Below are 17,116 nucleotides of genomic sequence, written 5' to 3'. Positions count from 1 at the left end.
GCTCCGTTGTCTGCTTAACTCTTCGTTAGAAATACGTCCGTCAAGAGAATGTTTTTAAACAACAGCCTTCCAAACAAAAAAGTAAAGACAAACCCAACTATCTCCTTGGCAATCTTAAATACCATTACACTATACCAGGAGGCACCTTAGACAGAAGCCATGTATTAAGTAAATAAAAGCATTAACTTTCTAGTTTGGGGATATTAGTAGGATGTTAGTGACTAGGTACAATCTGTGAGAAAAGTACCTTTGCCTTAGTAGGCAAAAGAATGGAAGCTTTTAAAGAATCTGCCTTTTTGTTTTGTTTCTGTTTTAACTACAAAAGTTGTGTTGTAAAAATGAGTCCTGTTCCCAACATCAAACCTTGATTCTGCCATTGCTTTCACGGGAAATCGGGCAGGGATGGCCCAAGCCTCAGGAACTCTGAAAAAAGACATCTTCCAGGTGCTGAATCAGAAGTAACTGCCACTCTGGGAGGCCATCGATCCTATGTGACTCTGAGCCTGACACTCATATTTTCTGTCTCACTGTTTCTACTGTGGACCCAGAAAAATCGGGTGGAGATGAAATACTCTTTTCCTTGGCTCAGATGAGGCACCTGGTGTCCTGAAAGAGGTCACTGATTTCCCCAAGGATGTCCAAGGAGGTTGGCTCGCCACTGGCTTCCCACAGTCCAAATTTGAGGTTAATTAACCATCAGTCATCATCAGTAGGGCCATGATGTTATTCCGACATGCAGAGAAAAGAAACTTGAACCAGCTACGGAGAAGGACTTTGGTCACCATCCCTTCCTATCCTAATCCCAAACCCATGTGTCTTTAGCTGCACTGGGGTGTTGAAAATCATTTCGGAAATAGTCGGTTCATCACTTGTTACTCTCCATTTGAAGAAGCTTCTTGAATTGCCAGCCTATTCATTGGATGCTTATTAATGTTCTGAATCAAAACCTTTTTTCACTAGAACTGGGTTTCTGTTCATGAAAAGTACATTTATTGACCTTTGGGGAAATTCCCTATTCAGAATGAGTTTGAAAATGCTGTTTGGTGGGAGATGAAAGGGTCTTATTGACAGATCTGGGTTTCTGACCAAAACTAGCCTGAGGAGCAGAGAGATGTGTACGCACTGCTTCTGTTTGTCTCGCTCTGCAGACCTCAGTGACCAGCTCCTTGAAGTGGTGGGGCTAGAGGGAGCCATGGAGATGGGGCAGATCTACACTGGCCTGAAGAGTGCGGGCAGGAGGCTGGCCCAGTGCTCCTCTGTCACCATCAGGTATGCTTCCTCATTACCCAGCAGCCTCCAGGTCTTCCGCCCCCCCACCCCCACCCCAGTGTTCTTACAGATAAAGACTGGGAAGCCATCTTTGGATTTCAGTGCAGGGAGAAGGTGGGACAGAAGCTTGGTAACATTTATAAAGAAAGTCTTTAGATACCATTAAACTACGTATAATGCAACCTCCAAGACATCAACTGAAGGGTCCACCATGACTGTTTGCTATTCTCTTACAATGAACTGGGGAAGTTCTCTAAATAGTATAAGATTATGAGGTCCAAAGAACCAGAGGTCCAACTCCTGCTTTTCTTTTTTTTTAATTCACTTAGCCAACATATAGTACATAATTCATTTCAGATGTAGAATCCAGTTATTCATCAGCTGCGTAGAACACCCAGTTCTCATCACATCATGTGCCCTCCTTAATGCTCATCCCCCAGTTACCCCATCACCCCACCCACCTCCCCTCCAGCAACCCTCAGTTTGTTTCCTGGAGTTAATAGTCTCATGGTTTGTCCCCCTCTTGGTTTCTTTCCTTTTGGTTTTCCCTCCCTCCCCCTATGATCCTCTGCCCAGTGTTGCCTTTCTTATCTTTACAAATTAAGATGCTAGATGTATGCCGGAGGGCACACTGCGACAGAAACCAGGTTCTCTGCTCACTCTTTCTTGGATAGTGGCCTTAGAAATACTATTTCCTATGTGCCTTTGTAGAGCCAAACCATCAACATCAGCAAATCTGTCATAATTGCCTAAGGGGGTGATGCTTCTGCAGGGTGTGGACTTCCCAGGGCAGTCACTGCAGGCTGCTGGAAGCAATGGGGTCTCAGAGAGGGGATCCTCTGATTTCACTTGCTTCTGTTTAGTCAATAAAACTCATCAGATTCTTCTCCACCTGATTATTTGAGAAGTCTATTCCCTTCCTTTTCCCCATCCAATTTTTACAGTTCAAATCTTTTAGGGTGCCTTAGGGATCTCCTGGAGGGGCCACAGAATGCAGGTTTCCCAAAGTTATTTGACCACAGAACCCTTTTCTCCCGAAACCTCTTAGGCAAGTGTCCTCAGCACACTTTTAGGGAAATGCTGCTCTTGGCGCTACCCTGCATCCCTTGGAAAGATCCCCAGAGCTGGTTCCCTGACATCTCTTAGCTGAAGGTGTATCCCACGAAACCTTTTCTTCATTTCCTCCCTGTATTTTCTTTGTCTTTTCTAGTATTACCAGAGCTTTGCTTATTTTCTCTCTGGGCTATTGGCATGCTGGGGCCCCTGTTTTCCACACTAATCTCCATACTTCCTTCCTTGTCTATCCTCCATGATTCCAGCACTGAGTAGGTCTGTCTGTTCACACATCTAAGCCATAACTGATCTAGACCACAGAGAAGGTAACATCTTAGTCCCAGGGGAATCAAAAAATCCACATGTAAGAGGGAGGACTTTTTCTTCACATTCAGTAGACCTATTTTCAGATAGAACAGAGCCAAGATCCCCATCCTCCTGGGCATTTCCCAGACACCCTCCTCAGCCCCAAGAACCAAAATGCCACTCTCTCCTCTCATGATTGGCTTTATTAGTAGGTTTATTATTTTTTATTATTAAATATTCCCAAGATAAGTCAATCATTGACATCAAAACATAGACGGTGTCCCTCATTTTATCATTTCAAAAGCCGGGCAGACGCCATACCCAGGTGAGAGCTTCCCATCCAGAGGTGGCAACTATTCCCTGCTCACCCAGACCAGAAGCTTCCAAAAGGCCTTGCCTTTTCTCCCAAAGGCAATATAGTACAGATTCACAACTCTTCCACAGAAGGAAGTCAAAAGACCTCATCTCTCTCTTTTTAAGAATTGGTATGGCAGAGAAGCCTTGTCCCAAACAAGAGAGTGACACTGTCTTCTCTCCTCTCCTCCTGCCCATGGGGAGAGTATTCCCAATGACCCCATTTCCCAGAGAAGCTGGGCTCAGAGTCGTGCAACCATTGAGTGCCCTACTGTTCAAGACATAAATGAGAGGATCGTTAGGAGCGGGGGCAAGGCAAACACACTCAGACCTGAGCTGTACCTTGCATAGGTTGGAGACGTTACTTCATTGACATGATGCAACCTCTCACTCAACAGAGAAACCAGGCCTTTTCCCATTTCATAACCTTTCCCATTTCACTGTAGAGTTTCTGGCACAGTCTGTAGGCCCTCCGGCTGGTTGTTGACTGAGGGTCTGCTCAGCAGTGGTGCTGCCATCCTTGTTGGCCACTGTTTCCCAGACTTCCATGGACTTCACTGCTCACCCTGGATAGTGTTTCTCAAACTAGGGTCTGAGCACCAAAGCAACAGAATTGCCCATAGCCTGAGTTGTGACCCTCAGATCAGCCTAGTCAGAATGCCTTAGGTGGGCTCAGAAATCTGTTTTTAACTAGCCCTCCAAGGAGTCTTAGGAACCACTCCTGGGTGGGCAGATAAGGTCTTCCCACTTCTGTTTCCTTTGTGGGGACCACCTAAAATTCTTGGGACTCTAGAAGCATCAAAGCTCACTGTGTTCTCTTGGTTCTCTGTATTCAAGGACAAACAAGCTGCTGCCAATGCAAGTGGATGGAGAGCCCTGGATGCAGCCCCCCTGCACGGTGAGTGTTGCCAGTCTTTGAGCTGAGGGTGAGAAGCTTTCTCTTGGGCCGCTCTGGGGCGGTGACAGTATGAAATCGCTGACTCTCCGAGTTGCCTGGGCCTGGGGAAAACTTCTAGTGCAGCCTGTCTTCCACCTCATTCATCCGCCCATTCGCGTACCCACTAAGCCTTTATTGAACACCCGCTATGTGCCAGACACTGTGAGGTACCCGTTCCCAAACCGAATGAGACAAAGGCCTGTCTCCAAAGTGCTCACACTTGGAACTGGTGAATTCTAAGACTTCACGTGCAGTATCCTTGAGCGTCTCCTCTCAAGTCATTGCAGTGGCAGAGAACTTGCCACCCCAAAGGGAAATCTGTTCCGTTGATGTAAGTCTAATTGTTAGAAAGCATCTCCTTGTGTAGAAGCCAAATCTGTACCCTTGAGCTAGAACCTCCGCCCCGGCATTGTGACCCCTGGAGCCCTGGGGGGAGGACACCCACAAGGCATACACTTCACCACAGAGGCACCGACCCGAACTCCCCACTGCAAGGGGAGACACCGAGTTCTTGCTCAGCACCCAGCACTGTGCCTGGGGCGGAACAGGTGCACAACGATATCCATTGAACAATGAGTAAAGCGCTGAACGAATGAGCAAACAAAATAGAAGGAACGTTCTCATCCCCTGACTTACCATACCTATGGCAGCCCTCCATTTAGCACTACGGCAGGCCAGGCATCCTTTCTGCTTAGCTAGAAACCCAGCTAAAAACTCGGTGGTGAAGAGGAACCACTGTCCCGGTGTTCGGGGCCTGGGTGCTCCCTGGGCTATTACATTAGTATCACCTTCAGAACTATCATGAATGTGCAAACCTCAAGAGGCAAAAGCAGTGTTTCTAAGCTCCCTCACTTGTGGAGTACTCAGATATCTCAAGAACCTGCTATTTTGAGCCCTCAGAACACCAAGTTTTCTTCTACTAGAGGAAGGGCTTGCATGAGATTTCTACCAGGCCTGAATTGTAGATGTGTTTCCATCACTCTTGTTCCATGTGACTTCTACAGATTATAAAACTGGCCCCTGGAGACAGACTCTAGGGATGGCAACTTCTATAAAGGGTATCAAAGGCAGAGATTTTTCTGCAAAACCTTACCTCAATCTTCTGGCTTCTATGAAGACTAAGAAAAAGATGAAAACACACTACAGCAAAAACTAATAATAGCTTACCACTTTGTTAGAATTAGAAAGGATGGAGGAAATTTCTACTACTTATAATTTTGATGGAGCTAAATTGAGAAAAATCTATCCAAACTCCTCTTGTCTTCTAAAAAAAGGCTGGAAGAAATCAGATCCTCTCCCACCTGGCTCAGCAAGATCTGGAAACTGGATTGCCATTTCTCTTACTGCAAGGACTTAGTTTTTGAAACAGCCAAACACTTCTCCTCTCCCCACCCTGACCCTCTCTCTGGGCCACCCTTCAGAGATTTCAACTCACTGGGAAAACATTTGTAACCCAGTGATCTTAAGACACAGTCCATGGATAGCAACATGTGAAGATGTAGGAGTCTGCCCAGGCTGCCATCACAGAATACCAGAGACGGGGCAGCTTCCACGACAGAAATGTCTTGTCCCACAGTTCTGGAGGCTGGAAGTCTAAGACCAAGGTACTGGCAGGGTTGTCCTGGTGTGGCTTCTCTTCCTTACTTGCAGACAGCTGGCTTCTTGCTGTGTCCTCACATGGCTTTTTCTCTGTGCCTGCACACTCCTGGTGACGACTCTTCTTATTGTAAGGATGCCAGCCCTCGTGGATTAGGGCCCCACCTTCTGATTTTATCGACCCTTAATTACCCTCTTAATGGTCCTGTGTCCAAATACAATCACAGTGGGGGTTAAGGCTTCCACATACGAATTTGGGGGAGACCTAATTCAGTGCATAACAGAAAGTCACCTTCAGCTTGCAAGAGTGAAAACAAAAGTACCCTTGTTGAAACATTTTCCTGAAGGCACACACCAGCTGGGAAGTAATTCAGAATGAAAGGCTTAAGACATCATGACACAAAACAACTTTTGGTAAAAATTGAACCAGTTAAATTAGGATGAAGGAAAACAAAAACCGTTAAATATGGTTGTGTGAATGAATGCACGTGGTGAAAATCATTCCATGAGACGGAAGATCTGTCATGTAAACATTAGGAAGCTGGGTCCAAACCTGAGGTTATATTAACCAAGTCTGAAAGCATGTGGAAGGCCTTGGTGAAGGGACTGTAAAAAAATGAATGAATGAATGAATGAATGAATGAATGAATGAAGGGAGGGAGGGAGAGAGGGAGGAAGGAAGGAAGGAGTAAATTTTAAAATAAAGAAATAATAAAAATAAAATTAAAAGTAAAATAAAAGAAGGGATAGTAAAAATATGCTGAATTTTTTCATTGTCTCTCTGCACTTTGATAATGAAAAAGTATAAGTCAGAAGAAAATTTGAAGAAACAGATAATCACTAGTGAAATCAAAAACAGGGTGCACACCTTTCAAATCTGGGAAGGTTTAAATTTCATGAACCCTATCAACATGAACCAGACAGAAAGCAAATAACAAGCAAACATTCAATTTCTTTAAGTTTTCATTTTAATGCCAGTTAGTTAACATATAGTGTTATATTAGTTTCAGTTGTACGACATAGTAATTCAACAATTCCATACAACAATTCCATGTATCACCCTACCAATAACAAGCAAACTTTAAAAAAAAATTTTAAGGCAAGATGAAAGAGGTTAAGGCTAAATATATCAATAATGACCCAAAAAGTGTGCTAAAGTCCCCTATTAAGAGAACAGAACTCTCATATTGGGTTAAAAATTAAAATCCAATGACGTGTTTCTTGTAAGAGATATACCTAAAGCAAAAGGACATACAGATCTTTTTATTTTATCCTTTATCAAGCATAGAGAAATTAAAAGTAGGAAATGATACTATTAATTATATTAATTTTAGGCAAACTAACCTTCCAACATGCCAAAAGCATGAAGTGGAATAAAGAAGGTCACTTTTTACTTGATAAAAGATACACTCACTTCTGAGATGTAATAGTCATAAAATTGTAGGTGTGTAATAACAGAATCAAAATATACACTGTGAAAAACAGGATGAATACATATTCTGAAAAAAATAGATATAAAAGAAGAAGTTGATAGAGATACAAGTACTGAGAGGCTTTAAAATATTTTTTCTGTCTTAGGAGGTCAAGAAGCAAACATAAATATCACAACACTGGATGAAATAACTCTATAACCTATAAACAAATTAAATATCTCATTTTTTTCAAGGACCCAGAGAGTATTTACTAAAATAGATCTTAAACTAGTTCACAAAGAAAAAAAGCTATATAAAGCCAGAAGGAAAAATCATAAAGGTTATTTTATTTGACCATAAGGCGACAAAACCAGAAATTAATTATAGAAGGTTAAATGAATAAACAAGCAAAATCCAATCACTTGGAGATTTCTAAATTCTCCTAAAGAGCAGTGGATTCAAAAGGAGATCAAAACCGCCATCATAGACTATGCCAAAAATAATAAAAATCAGAAGGTTCTCATTCAAAAACTGTAGAATATAGCCTGAACTATATTTGGAAGTAAATTCAAAGTTTATATACTTCCATCATTTAAAAAGGGAAGACGTGTAATGAATAATTGCAAAATTAGAAGAACAACAGTAAAACTGCGGAGAAGCGGAAGGAAGAAAATAATAAGGATAAGGTAGAAATTACATAATTAGAAAGCGGGAAAATTGAGAACTTATTCTTTAAACATGTCAAATATTTGAAAGCCTAATTTTAAAAACAGAAAAACAGAGATCAGAAACATTAAAATATAAAATATATAATGTAATAAAATATAAATATAACTGTGATGGTTTCCTTTAGTTACAAGACATAATATGACATATTTAATATATAATCATCTTGCTTCTAATAAACTTGAACATCTTATGAAAATTCTAGGTAACCTCTAATGAAAGAAAAATGCCTTCAAAGAATTACACCCAAAATCATCTTAAAACAGATGGTCTTACTGGTGAGTTCTTCTATACTGTTAGGAAATAAATATTCATGTAGACTGTTCCGTATTATAAACAAAATAGAAAGTCACCTGATCCATTCATGAAATTAGGGCAAATACAAAAACTGAAGAGAAATTATTCTTTTTTTTAAAGATTTTATTTATTTATTTTAGAGAGATAGAGCATGAGTAGGGGGAGGGGCAGAGGGAGAGCGAAAATCTCAAGCAGGCTCCATGCTGAGTGTGGAGCCTGATCCAGGGCTCGAACTCACAACCTGGAGATCATGACCTGAGGTGAAATCAAGAGTCTGACGCTTAACCGGCTAAGACACCCAGGCACCCCCTATTTTTTTTTAAGATTTTTTTTTTGAGAGAGAGTGAGCAGGGGTGGGGGGCACAGGGAGAGGGAGAGGGACTCTCCAGCAGACTCCCCGTTGAGTGTGGAACCTGACACGGGGCTCAGCCTCATGACCCTGAGATCATGACCTGAGCCAAAACCAAGAATGAGACACTTAACTGAGCGAGCCACCCAGGCTCCCCAAAATTGTGATTTTTAAAGAAAAAAAACTCTAAGGAAACTAAAACCAGAAAAATACTCCCTCAGAATAATAAAAAAAATATTTATCTTAAGCCAATAATAAATATTTTATTTAATAGTAAAACACTAGCAGAATTCTCACTAAACTCCTGGACAAGACATGTACACTAATACTGTTCGGAAGTTTCAGCCAATGCAATATAAATGACACAGAAAAAAAAAAAAAGACTATTTGGAAAAGAGTCAAAACCATCATTATTTGCAGATACTATGATTACGTATATAGAAAGCTAATGGAATCAACTGAAAACCCTGCAGTTTAAATTATTTCAGTGAAGCTCTATAGAAAGATAGACAAAAGTTAATAGCTTTTGTATATTCCAGTACTAACTAATCAGAAGAGTATAATAGAAAAAATTAAAATATAATAATAGGAACAACCAAAACCAAAATATTAAACTGAATTGTGAAGAAAAAATGAAAACTAATAAGACTTAACCAATATAATATATATATATATTATATATATATATTTGAATTTTAAAATATCCCTGTTTCTAAACAGGGATCCCAAACAAAATCCCAATGCAATTATTTTTTTTAACTTGACAAAACAATGCAATAGTTAAGGTGTTTTATGAAAGAGCTATGATGAAGGACTTCCCACAAGGTATTAAAATAGTTATAGGGCCACAAAAATTGGCATGATATTAGATAAATCAATAGTACAGAACAGAATCCTAAGAAACCCTAGTATACATAAAATCTATTTAAAAAGAAAGATTGTAAGTTAATTTGAAAAGAATGAACTCTTTTAGAGTATCGAAGAAATTGCCTGTTTGGGAAAATGTCATTGTATGTCAAAACCTCTCACCTCAAACTATACTCCAAAAACAAAACCAGAAAAACTGCAATTTAATTAAAAATTAGGACTACCTCGGGGGAAACAGAGATGACTATAATCACACTGCGAGTGTGGACTTTCTGAGGGAAAAGTGACCATTTGACTATTGGCACGTTGAAAAGTCTACAAGTCAAGAATCAATGCAGAAATTGCAAAGTCCAAGGACAAGGTGTTTGCAATAGCTATCTCAGAGAACAGGTTCATTCCCACGATGTCTGAAGAGCTCTTAGAAACCAGAAGGTGCCAGCAAAGCAATAGTGAGCAGACAGTTCACCGAAGTAATACCATGGACTACCAAAGCCGTGAAATGGTATTCAATATCATAAGTTAAGAAAAAAGGTGGGAAAGAATGTCAAATTGAGGGGTGCCTGGGTGGCGCAGTCGTTAAGCGTCTGCCTTCAGCTCAGGGTGTGATCCCGGCGTTCTGGGATCGAGCCCCACATCAGGCTCCTCCGCTAGGAACCTGCTTCTTTCTCTCCCACTCCCCCTGCTTGTGTTCCCTCTCTCGCTGGCTGTCTCTGTCAAATAAATAAATAAATTCTTAAAAAAAAAAAAGAATGTCAAATTGAAATAATGAGAAAACCATGACATGTTTCATTTGTCAAAGTAGCACAATTTGTTTCTCTTTTTAAAATAATATTCATTGCTGTTGAGATGTGTTGAGGCCAACACACACAAGGGGTGAGATAAGAGTATAAACTGGACGCTAGCCTGGGTGGCTCAGTCGGTTGAGCCTCCAACTCTTGATTTCGGCTCCAGTGGTGATCTCAGGTCCTGATCTCAGGGTCGTGGGCTCCAGTCCCACATGGGCTCCACGCTCAGCAGAAGTCTGCTCGGTAGTCTTTCCTTCTGCCCCTCCCCCAGCTCGCATGTGCACGCGTGTACACTCTCTCTCTCTCTAAGTAAGTCTTAAAAAAAAAAAAAAAGAAAGTAAAACTGGAAAGCCATTCTGTAAAACATTGGGAGCCATATATCAAGAAGAACCTTACAAATATTAATATACATTGATCCAGTTCATTTCCTTTGAGCCTTAAAATTTTGTTTATTATTCTTTTAGGAATTTATTTTGAGTAAAATACAGGTTATCAGTGAAAAAAAAATAGGAGAAAAACGCAACATGTAAGGAAAGGGTTAAATAAGCTATGTGAGATTCATCAAATAGAATAATTTTCAGTCGTTGAAAACCATGTTAATGAATCTCTAATGACATCAGATATGCTTATAAAATAATGCTAAATGAAAACAGATTAAGAAGCTGATTTCAATATGTTAAAAACATGCAAACATACAAATAAACCAAAAAAAAAATCCCAAAAGTTAATGGCAGTTATCTCTAGGTGATTTTTAAATTTTTCCATATTTCCTGAATTCTCAAAAATGAGCGTTTGCTTCTTTATACATATAAATATATGTATATGAAATGTATTATTAAGAAAACTTGCCTTGTGCTTGCAGCACGGTAAGATGACCTCTCATGTTTTATCATCAGTTAGGCAGCATAATTTGAGCCTTAAAATTAAGAATATTCCCCTGCAGTTAGGATCTCAAAGTGGAAAGGGATTCCAGTTATCTAGTCCAGTGATTTCCAAACTTAAGTGTGTATCCAAATAATCTGGAAGTCTTTTAAAATATGGATTGCTGGGTTTCTGACTCAGTAAATCCGGATGCCTGAGAATCTGCATTTCTGACGAGTTCCCAAGAGATGATGATGCTGTTGGTGTAGGGACCGCACTTGGAGAACCAATAATCTAGTCAAACTTCCTGACTTATCAATAAACCCCAGATTTCTCCTCCACCACTAGCAAAACCCGATTGTCCAGCTACATCCGAAAGCCTCTGATGGCAAGAAACCCCCTCGTGAAGCAGGGCATCCTTAGAACTTAGACAGTTAAGGGGTGCCTGGGTGGCACAGCGGTTAAGCATCTGCCTTCGGCTCAGGGCGTGATCCCGGCGTTCTGGAATCGAGCCCCACATCAGGCTCCTCCGCGGGAAGCCTCCTTCTTCCTCTCCCACTCCCCCTGCTTGTGTTCCCTCTCTCGCTGGCTGTCTCTGTCTCTGTCGAATAAATAAATAAAATCTTTAAAAAAAAAAAAAAGAACTTAGACAGCTAAGACCTGAAAAAGATTGTACAAGCCCTCTCCCATCCCCTTAGCCTTGCTTTAAGCAGGAGTATTTCCCAAATGATTTGGGAAGGGTCCACACTTAACAGTTATTGGCCATTTTGTGGGACACCATCTGAGTCATCTGCCCAGAGGGAGGAACGTTCAGGAAGGAGTCCCTCAGTTTATTGCTTCTCTTGAAGTAATAAAAATGTGTTGCTTTGTGGGAAATGGCCCCCAAAACAAACTCAACACCCAGCACTAGTAAAATTTTAAAATGCACTCCATTTTAAAGGGGACATTACATGCCGCAGTAGTTTTGTGAGTTTTCAGCTATCGCACAAGAGCCTACTGGATCGGTTCTCCCTAATAGAGCAGAGAACTAAGAAAATGGGGCTGCTGTTCTTAGTGCTTGTTGGATGTTGTAAATCTCTTGAAAGGTCTTTAAGAAAATCATAAAGACCTCAGTTAATTGCCTGACGAGCCCAATTAGCAGAGAAATTTGGGTTCTAACTACAGAGATATGGAATGCTATCTTTCCATCAGGGGTTGAAAAGGCAAGCTTCACCATGTCCAACTTCCTCCTCCAGTGGGCTCTGAGCTGTTTAACCCACCAGCCTCTCCCAGATGGGGGAGAAGGGGATAAAAGACTGACATCTCTTTGACTCAAAATGAGAATATGATCCCCTCCTTCTTACCTTCAGTGTATGTACCTACGGTGCGCTCTCAGTTACCTACAGCACTAGAACCCACAAACCGCATCAAAATCTCAGGGTAGCCGGCATCTCCAAACTCCTACCCCATCGAGAAAGACCTTTGTCAAAACTGCTGAAAAACCAAATGGGAGGGATCTGAGTTTCACTTCCTCCTCTTTGCTCCGGAGGTGCTAAAAAGCAAATAAACTGCTCAGCTAGAGAAAGAAAAAGGAGAAGTAAGGGTCTTCCAATCATCTAAAAAAAAAAAATGGGCTCTCTCAGCGGGAAATGTAGGCAGAGCATCAGCTGCCACTGTCTGCCCCAAACATAACCATCTCCACTGCCAGAACATTCTCTCTCTCTTGCGTCGTGCTCATCCATTAGGACTTCCACGGCCTGTGTAGTCAAAGGGCTGGGCACTGGTTCAGGGAGTAGCATGGTGAAGAAGATGGAGTTCTTCCCTATAGGGGGCCCTGGTGCCCAGGAATGAGAAAGGGCTCACCACGACACAAGGACGTGTGGCACGAGTCACTCTAGTCAGTTAGTGCTAAATCACATGCCACAGACAAGCTCTGTCAGAGTCCCTCGTCTATGCCTCATTTCCATGAATTCTGGAATAAACATAATGCCCATAATAAGGCCCATAACAGAAAATGTTACTTCATATAATCTTGGTTTGCTCTTCTGGGGACTGCCACAAGACAGAAAGATGTCCTCCCCTTCTGGGGCTCCCAAGCGGTGAAAACCAGCGTAAGAGTCATTTGAAGCTTCCATCACCCAGGTTAGGCAAATTCTCCACAATGTCTTTTGGTTTCATCCTTGTGTTTCCATATCCTGGGGACTTCTAAATTTAAACCTGGCTTGCCGTAGTACCCTTTTAGCCAGAGTCTCCCCCACTCCAACTTACCCTGACAAGAGCTGTGGAATAATTTCCCTGGAACTCTTTTCTTCATCGTGTTGTTATTCTCCAGTGTAGAAGTTATCATGGTTCCCCATTACCTCACATTAAACCCAGCCTCCGCCACCTCCCTTTTAAAACCCTAGACTAACTGCCCCTCCTGCATCCCTGACCTCATCTCTCATCCTTTGCCCTGCACTCAACCAGTTCATACGTGGCCCTTCCACCCAGTGCCTTCCCTTTCTCTTTTCACCAGTACATCTCCTTCGCTTCCTTCAGCTCTTTAAACTCTTCTTCAGTTGCTCCACCCAGACTCTTCTCCTTCCTTACCTAGCTTCTTTTTGACACCATTTGGGCTATCCCTACATTAATTTAAACTTGTGGATGGGTCTCTCTCTTCAAGAGTTCTTCTGTGGTTCTCTGTGGCCACACTGTCATTCCCAATAACATAGAAACCACGAGAATGAGCTCATACATCTTTCTCCTTCACCTCCAATGTAAGATAACAATTATTTAACTAACCATTACATCCCATTTTACAGTTCACAGCGGGCTTTCTTGGACAGTCTCCCATTTGATCTTCACAACAAACTTTGTGAGGAAAACAGGACAAATGTTATTACCCTCATTTTACAGTTGAGCAAGCATGGCTTTGAAGGTTAAATGATTCGTCCAAAGTCTCACAGCAAAGAAGCAGGAGATCAGGGACCCAAACCCAGGTCCTTGAATCCTAAGTGCCTTCTTCCCACATCACCTTCCTACTCTGGACATGTGTCACGCTTGATAAATGCTGATGGACTGATAATGCAGATTAGTAATGTCCAGGGTCATCAGGCCACATTCAAATAGGGACTTCGTGTTCTGGAGCCATGCCCTGAGGAAAAGGTTGGGAAGAAAGGCAAAAATGAGAATTCACCAGTGTCTTTCACTTCCAACTGACAAAGTCTGCAGGAGAAAAAAACCTCATAAAACCAAAATTAAAAAGAAGAAGAAGAAGGAGCTTTTAAAAAGAAAGTTGGTTTTTTCCTGGAAAGCTAAGAAAAGAGGAAACACCTAAGGGACTCACTTGAAACTTTCCACATGATGTGGCTGGGGTCAGATGTCAGACTGAAGCCTCTAGGTTCACGCGAAGTTGACTGGCTGATATCACCGCATAGCCTGGACAGACACGGGCCAGGAGCAGTGGAAGCTAGGAATCCAAAGAACCGGACTCCAGCTGTTCTGCTCTCTCTGTGTGACCTTAGGCTAATCCAAGGCTCAACAGAACCTTGAGCCTCCATTCCTTTATCTGTCCTGTAGAGAGGTTGAATGAGATGGTCCCTGAGGTCTCCTCCGGCTGTGACATTTTGAGAATCTATGAATAGCAAGGACACAAGACAGGTGCGAGCTGATCACCACGTGGGAAGCTCACACCTGTCTCTCCCCAGTGTTTCCGCCCCTCACTTCCAGCAGTGCCAAACTCCAGGCCCAGTGAGGGTCCAGTTGCCAATTTTGAAGCTGTTCAAGGACAGTCGTCCTTCTGCATGGGGCTCCTTCCAACCCAAAGCTGGCCTTCCTTCCTCCCTCTGCAACTCCCTCTCTCATAGGTTACTGGGATTTGTATGCCACTAATTCGTTTATGCCTCTTTGCTTTTAGATTAAAATTACTCACAAGAATCAAGCGCCTATGATGATGGGGCCTCCCCAGAAGAGCAGCTTCTTTTCACTGAGGAGGAAGAGCCGTTCAAAAGACTAAATAATATGTCAAATGCCAGTTAAACCAAGAGAGAAAACAAGAGACTGTAACACACACACACACACACACACACACACACACGCACATACACGCACACTCATCTCTAACCAGTGGAAGCAAAGCCACCCATCAGGAAGAAATCTTCATCTTGCCGTACATTCTCTCTACTTCAACAATGGCCACACCCCAACAGAGCCAGTATCAACCGAAAATTTTATAGGAACTTAGGGCCCACCAGGGTGTGGTTGGCTTGTACAGCAACCTCCACATTCCCAGAAGGCCACGAGTGGGACTTTCTGAGACTGAAGGAGAAATCCCCCTTTCTTCCCACCAGTCCTGTGAGTTCCCTCACGGACGCTCACAAGAAGCAGGCTGCAGGTTTCCTGCCTCTGTGGAGATCGGATGTGGCCAAGGGAAAGAGCTCCCATTCCAGAGAATTGACACAAAGGTCCCTCTGTACAGAGACAAACGGCCTCCAACTCTCAGAGCATAACCCTTGGCAGGGCTCGGCAAGCGCACGTTGGTTTCTTAGTTGTCCTTCAAGCAGCAACTTCTCCCTGAACTTGCTGAGGAGGCAGAAAGGCTGTGGAAAGCTGTGTTTCCATTCTCGGTTCTCCACACTGTCAGTGGGCACTTGTTATTTTCCCAAAGCCTTCTCCTGGTGGCTGTGTGTTTGTTTAGACACGGCTCCAAGAGCCCCCAGAGCTGCCTTCACAGCACACCTTAGATGTGGTATTTATTTTCTTAGTTCTGTGAACACCTGGGAGGGAAAGCAGAGAAACTGGGATTTATTTTTCAAATTGGTGTCATAATATTGTGTAAAAAGGGAAGAAAAAAAAAAACCACCCCCAGTTTCTTTCTTTTTCAAGCCAAAGCGTGTTTCCTGTTTGAGCTCCAAGCCCTGGTGGCAGACTATTCCTGAAGGCAGAGAAGATGAGAAGGAAGGGCCTTTTGCTCAGAAGACCAGGAGACAAACCATCAGGTGGTTGCCACCTGCCTCTTTGCACCTACCACTCCCAGAGCATGACCTGAGGGCCCTTCTGGTGGTCTTATGTGTGTGTACATATATGTAGCATATATATTTATATATGTATATATATAAATATTTATTTACTGATGGACTTTTCCTGATTGAAAAAAAAGCATATATAGAATAGGAACAGAAAGCGGAAAAGAAAAAGAAGGTTCTTACTCCCCCATTCCACCATTTCATTGTCAACACATTTCCCTATGGCGATCATGAGATTTAAGGTAAATGAAAACAGCTTCTAATCATAAAGAGACTGAGAATTCCTATCCTGGATTCTCAAAACAGCCACGAAAGATACACTGGACAGAATTTTCTCTCCCATTTGCCAGATAGAGACAGTGAGTCTCAGAAAAGTTAAGAGACTTGTCCATGGTGTCTTAACTAATGTGGTTTGGGAATAGGTGCCACTAAGAGGATATTTATTAGAGAGAAGAACCCACATGTCTTAGAATAGGGTCATTTCTGATCACTGAGAAATTATTCCATTCAAATCCAGGTTTCCAGGGAAGAATGAATGTGTAGCACATGTGTGGATGGGACAGGCCCACACAAGGAAATGAGTCCCTCATGATGCTTCCCAGAGATTCTCTCTGGCCTGAACTGGTAAGAAGTTGGTCTGGGTTGAAGGCACTAGACAGATCATCAGATTAAACTCTCCATATGTCAACTCATCACGGTCATCATGGCCTCTTAGTCTGGAAGCACCTCTGGCTGCAGGGATGACCTCAGTTGGAGACTCACAAGAAGGACCAAGGCACCTTCTGCAAGGTGCTGCCAGCCAGTACCCAGAAGGGTCCCGGCAGAGCTCAGTGGGCTTCATGCAGCTGGTGCCAGCATTACCCTTCTTTCCCGAGGGCAAGTCCGTGTAGAGCTCCGTTAGTAGACAGAACCATTTGCCTTGGCACCTTTGCTCCTTGGACCTCCATCCCCTCTGAGATTTCTTAAAAGGACACGTGGGCCCACTCGACATCGCTCCACTGAGCTCTCTCTAACCTCCTTGCACTGAGTCAGGAACTTTGCACAAAGAAGGGAAATTAAGATTGCGTGTACACCCTGATCCTAACTCCGAAGGAAGCAATCATCTAGGACCATCCTGCTGGACCCAACAGTGCGGAACAGTGGGTGAGGGGAAAACCAGGCCCCCTGAAGAAAGTCCTGAACGCTGGGATCCTTGGTGATGGGACGGACCAACAAGTTCCAGAGTAACAACAGGTACTATCTTGGAAGCCACTTGATTTTGAAACAGAGGCAGGTTCAGATTTGAGGTCACCAGTTCTGAGACATTTACAGAAGTTTTTCCA

General features: G+C 42.7%; 1 protein-coding gene across 4 annotated transcripts in view; it reads left to right on the top strand.

Moving 5' to 3' along the window:
- Positions 1 to 17,116, top strand: part of DGKG (diacylglycerol kinase gamma) — a 203,539-nt gene that overhangs the window by 175,555 nt on the left and 10,868 nt on the right. For all 4 annotated transcript variants that reach the window (XM_087861478.1, XM_087861477.1, XM_087861476.1 and 1 more), the window contains 3 exons: positions 1,149 to 1,269; positions 3,820 to 3,880; positions 14,687 to 17,027. In XM_087861478.1, the coding sequence (XP_087717604.1) occupies positions 1,149 to 1,269; positions 3,820 to 3,880; positions 14,687 to 14,785 (281 nt within the window). In that variant the 3' untranslated portion in view covers positions 14,786 to 17,027. The remainder of the gene's footprint in view (positions 1 to 1,148; positions 1,270 to 3,819; positions 3,881 to 14,686; positions 17,028 to 17,116) is intronic.

Source organism: Ursus americanus, chromosome 4, assembly GCF_024610735.1.
Source record: "Ursus americanus isolate L20-20 chromosome 4, mUrsAme1.1.p, whole genome shotgun sequence".
Taxonomy (NCBI): Eukaryota; Metazoa; Chordata; class Mammalia; order Carnivora; family Ursidae; genus Ursus; species Ursus americanus.
The sequence above is the reverse complement of the archived record's forward strand: the minus strand, read 5'-3'. Positions and strand labels throughout refer to the sequence as shown.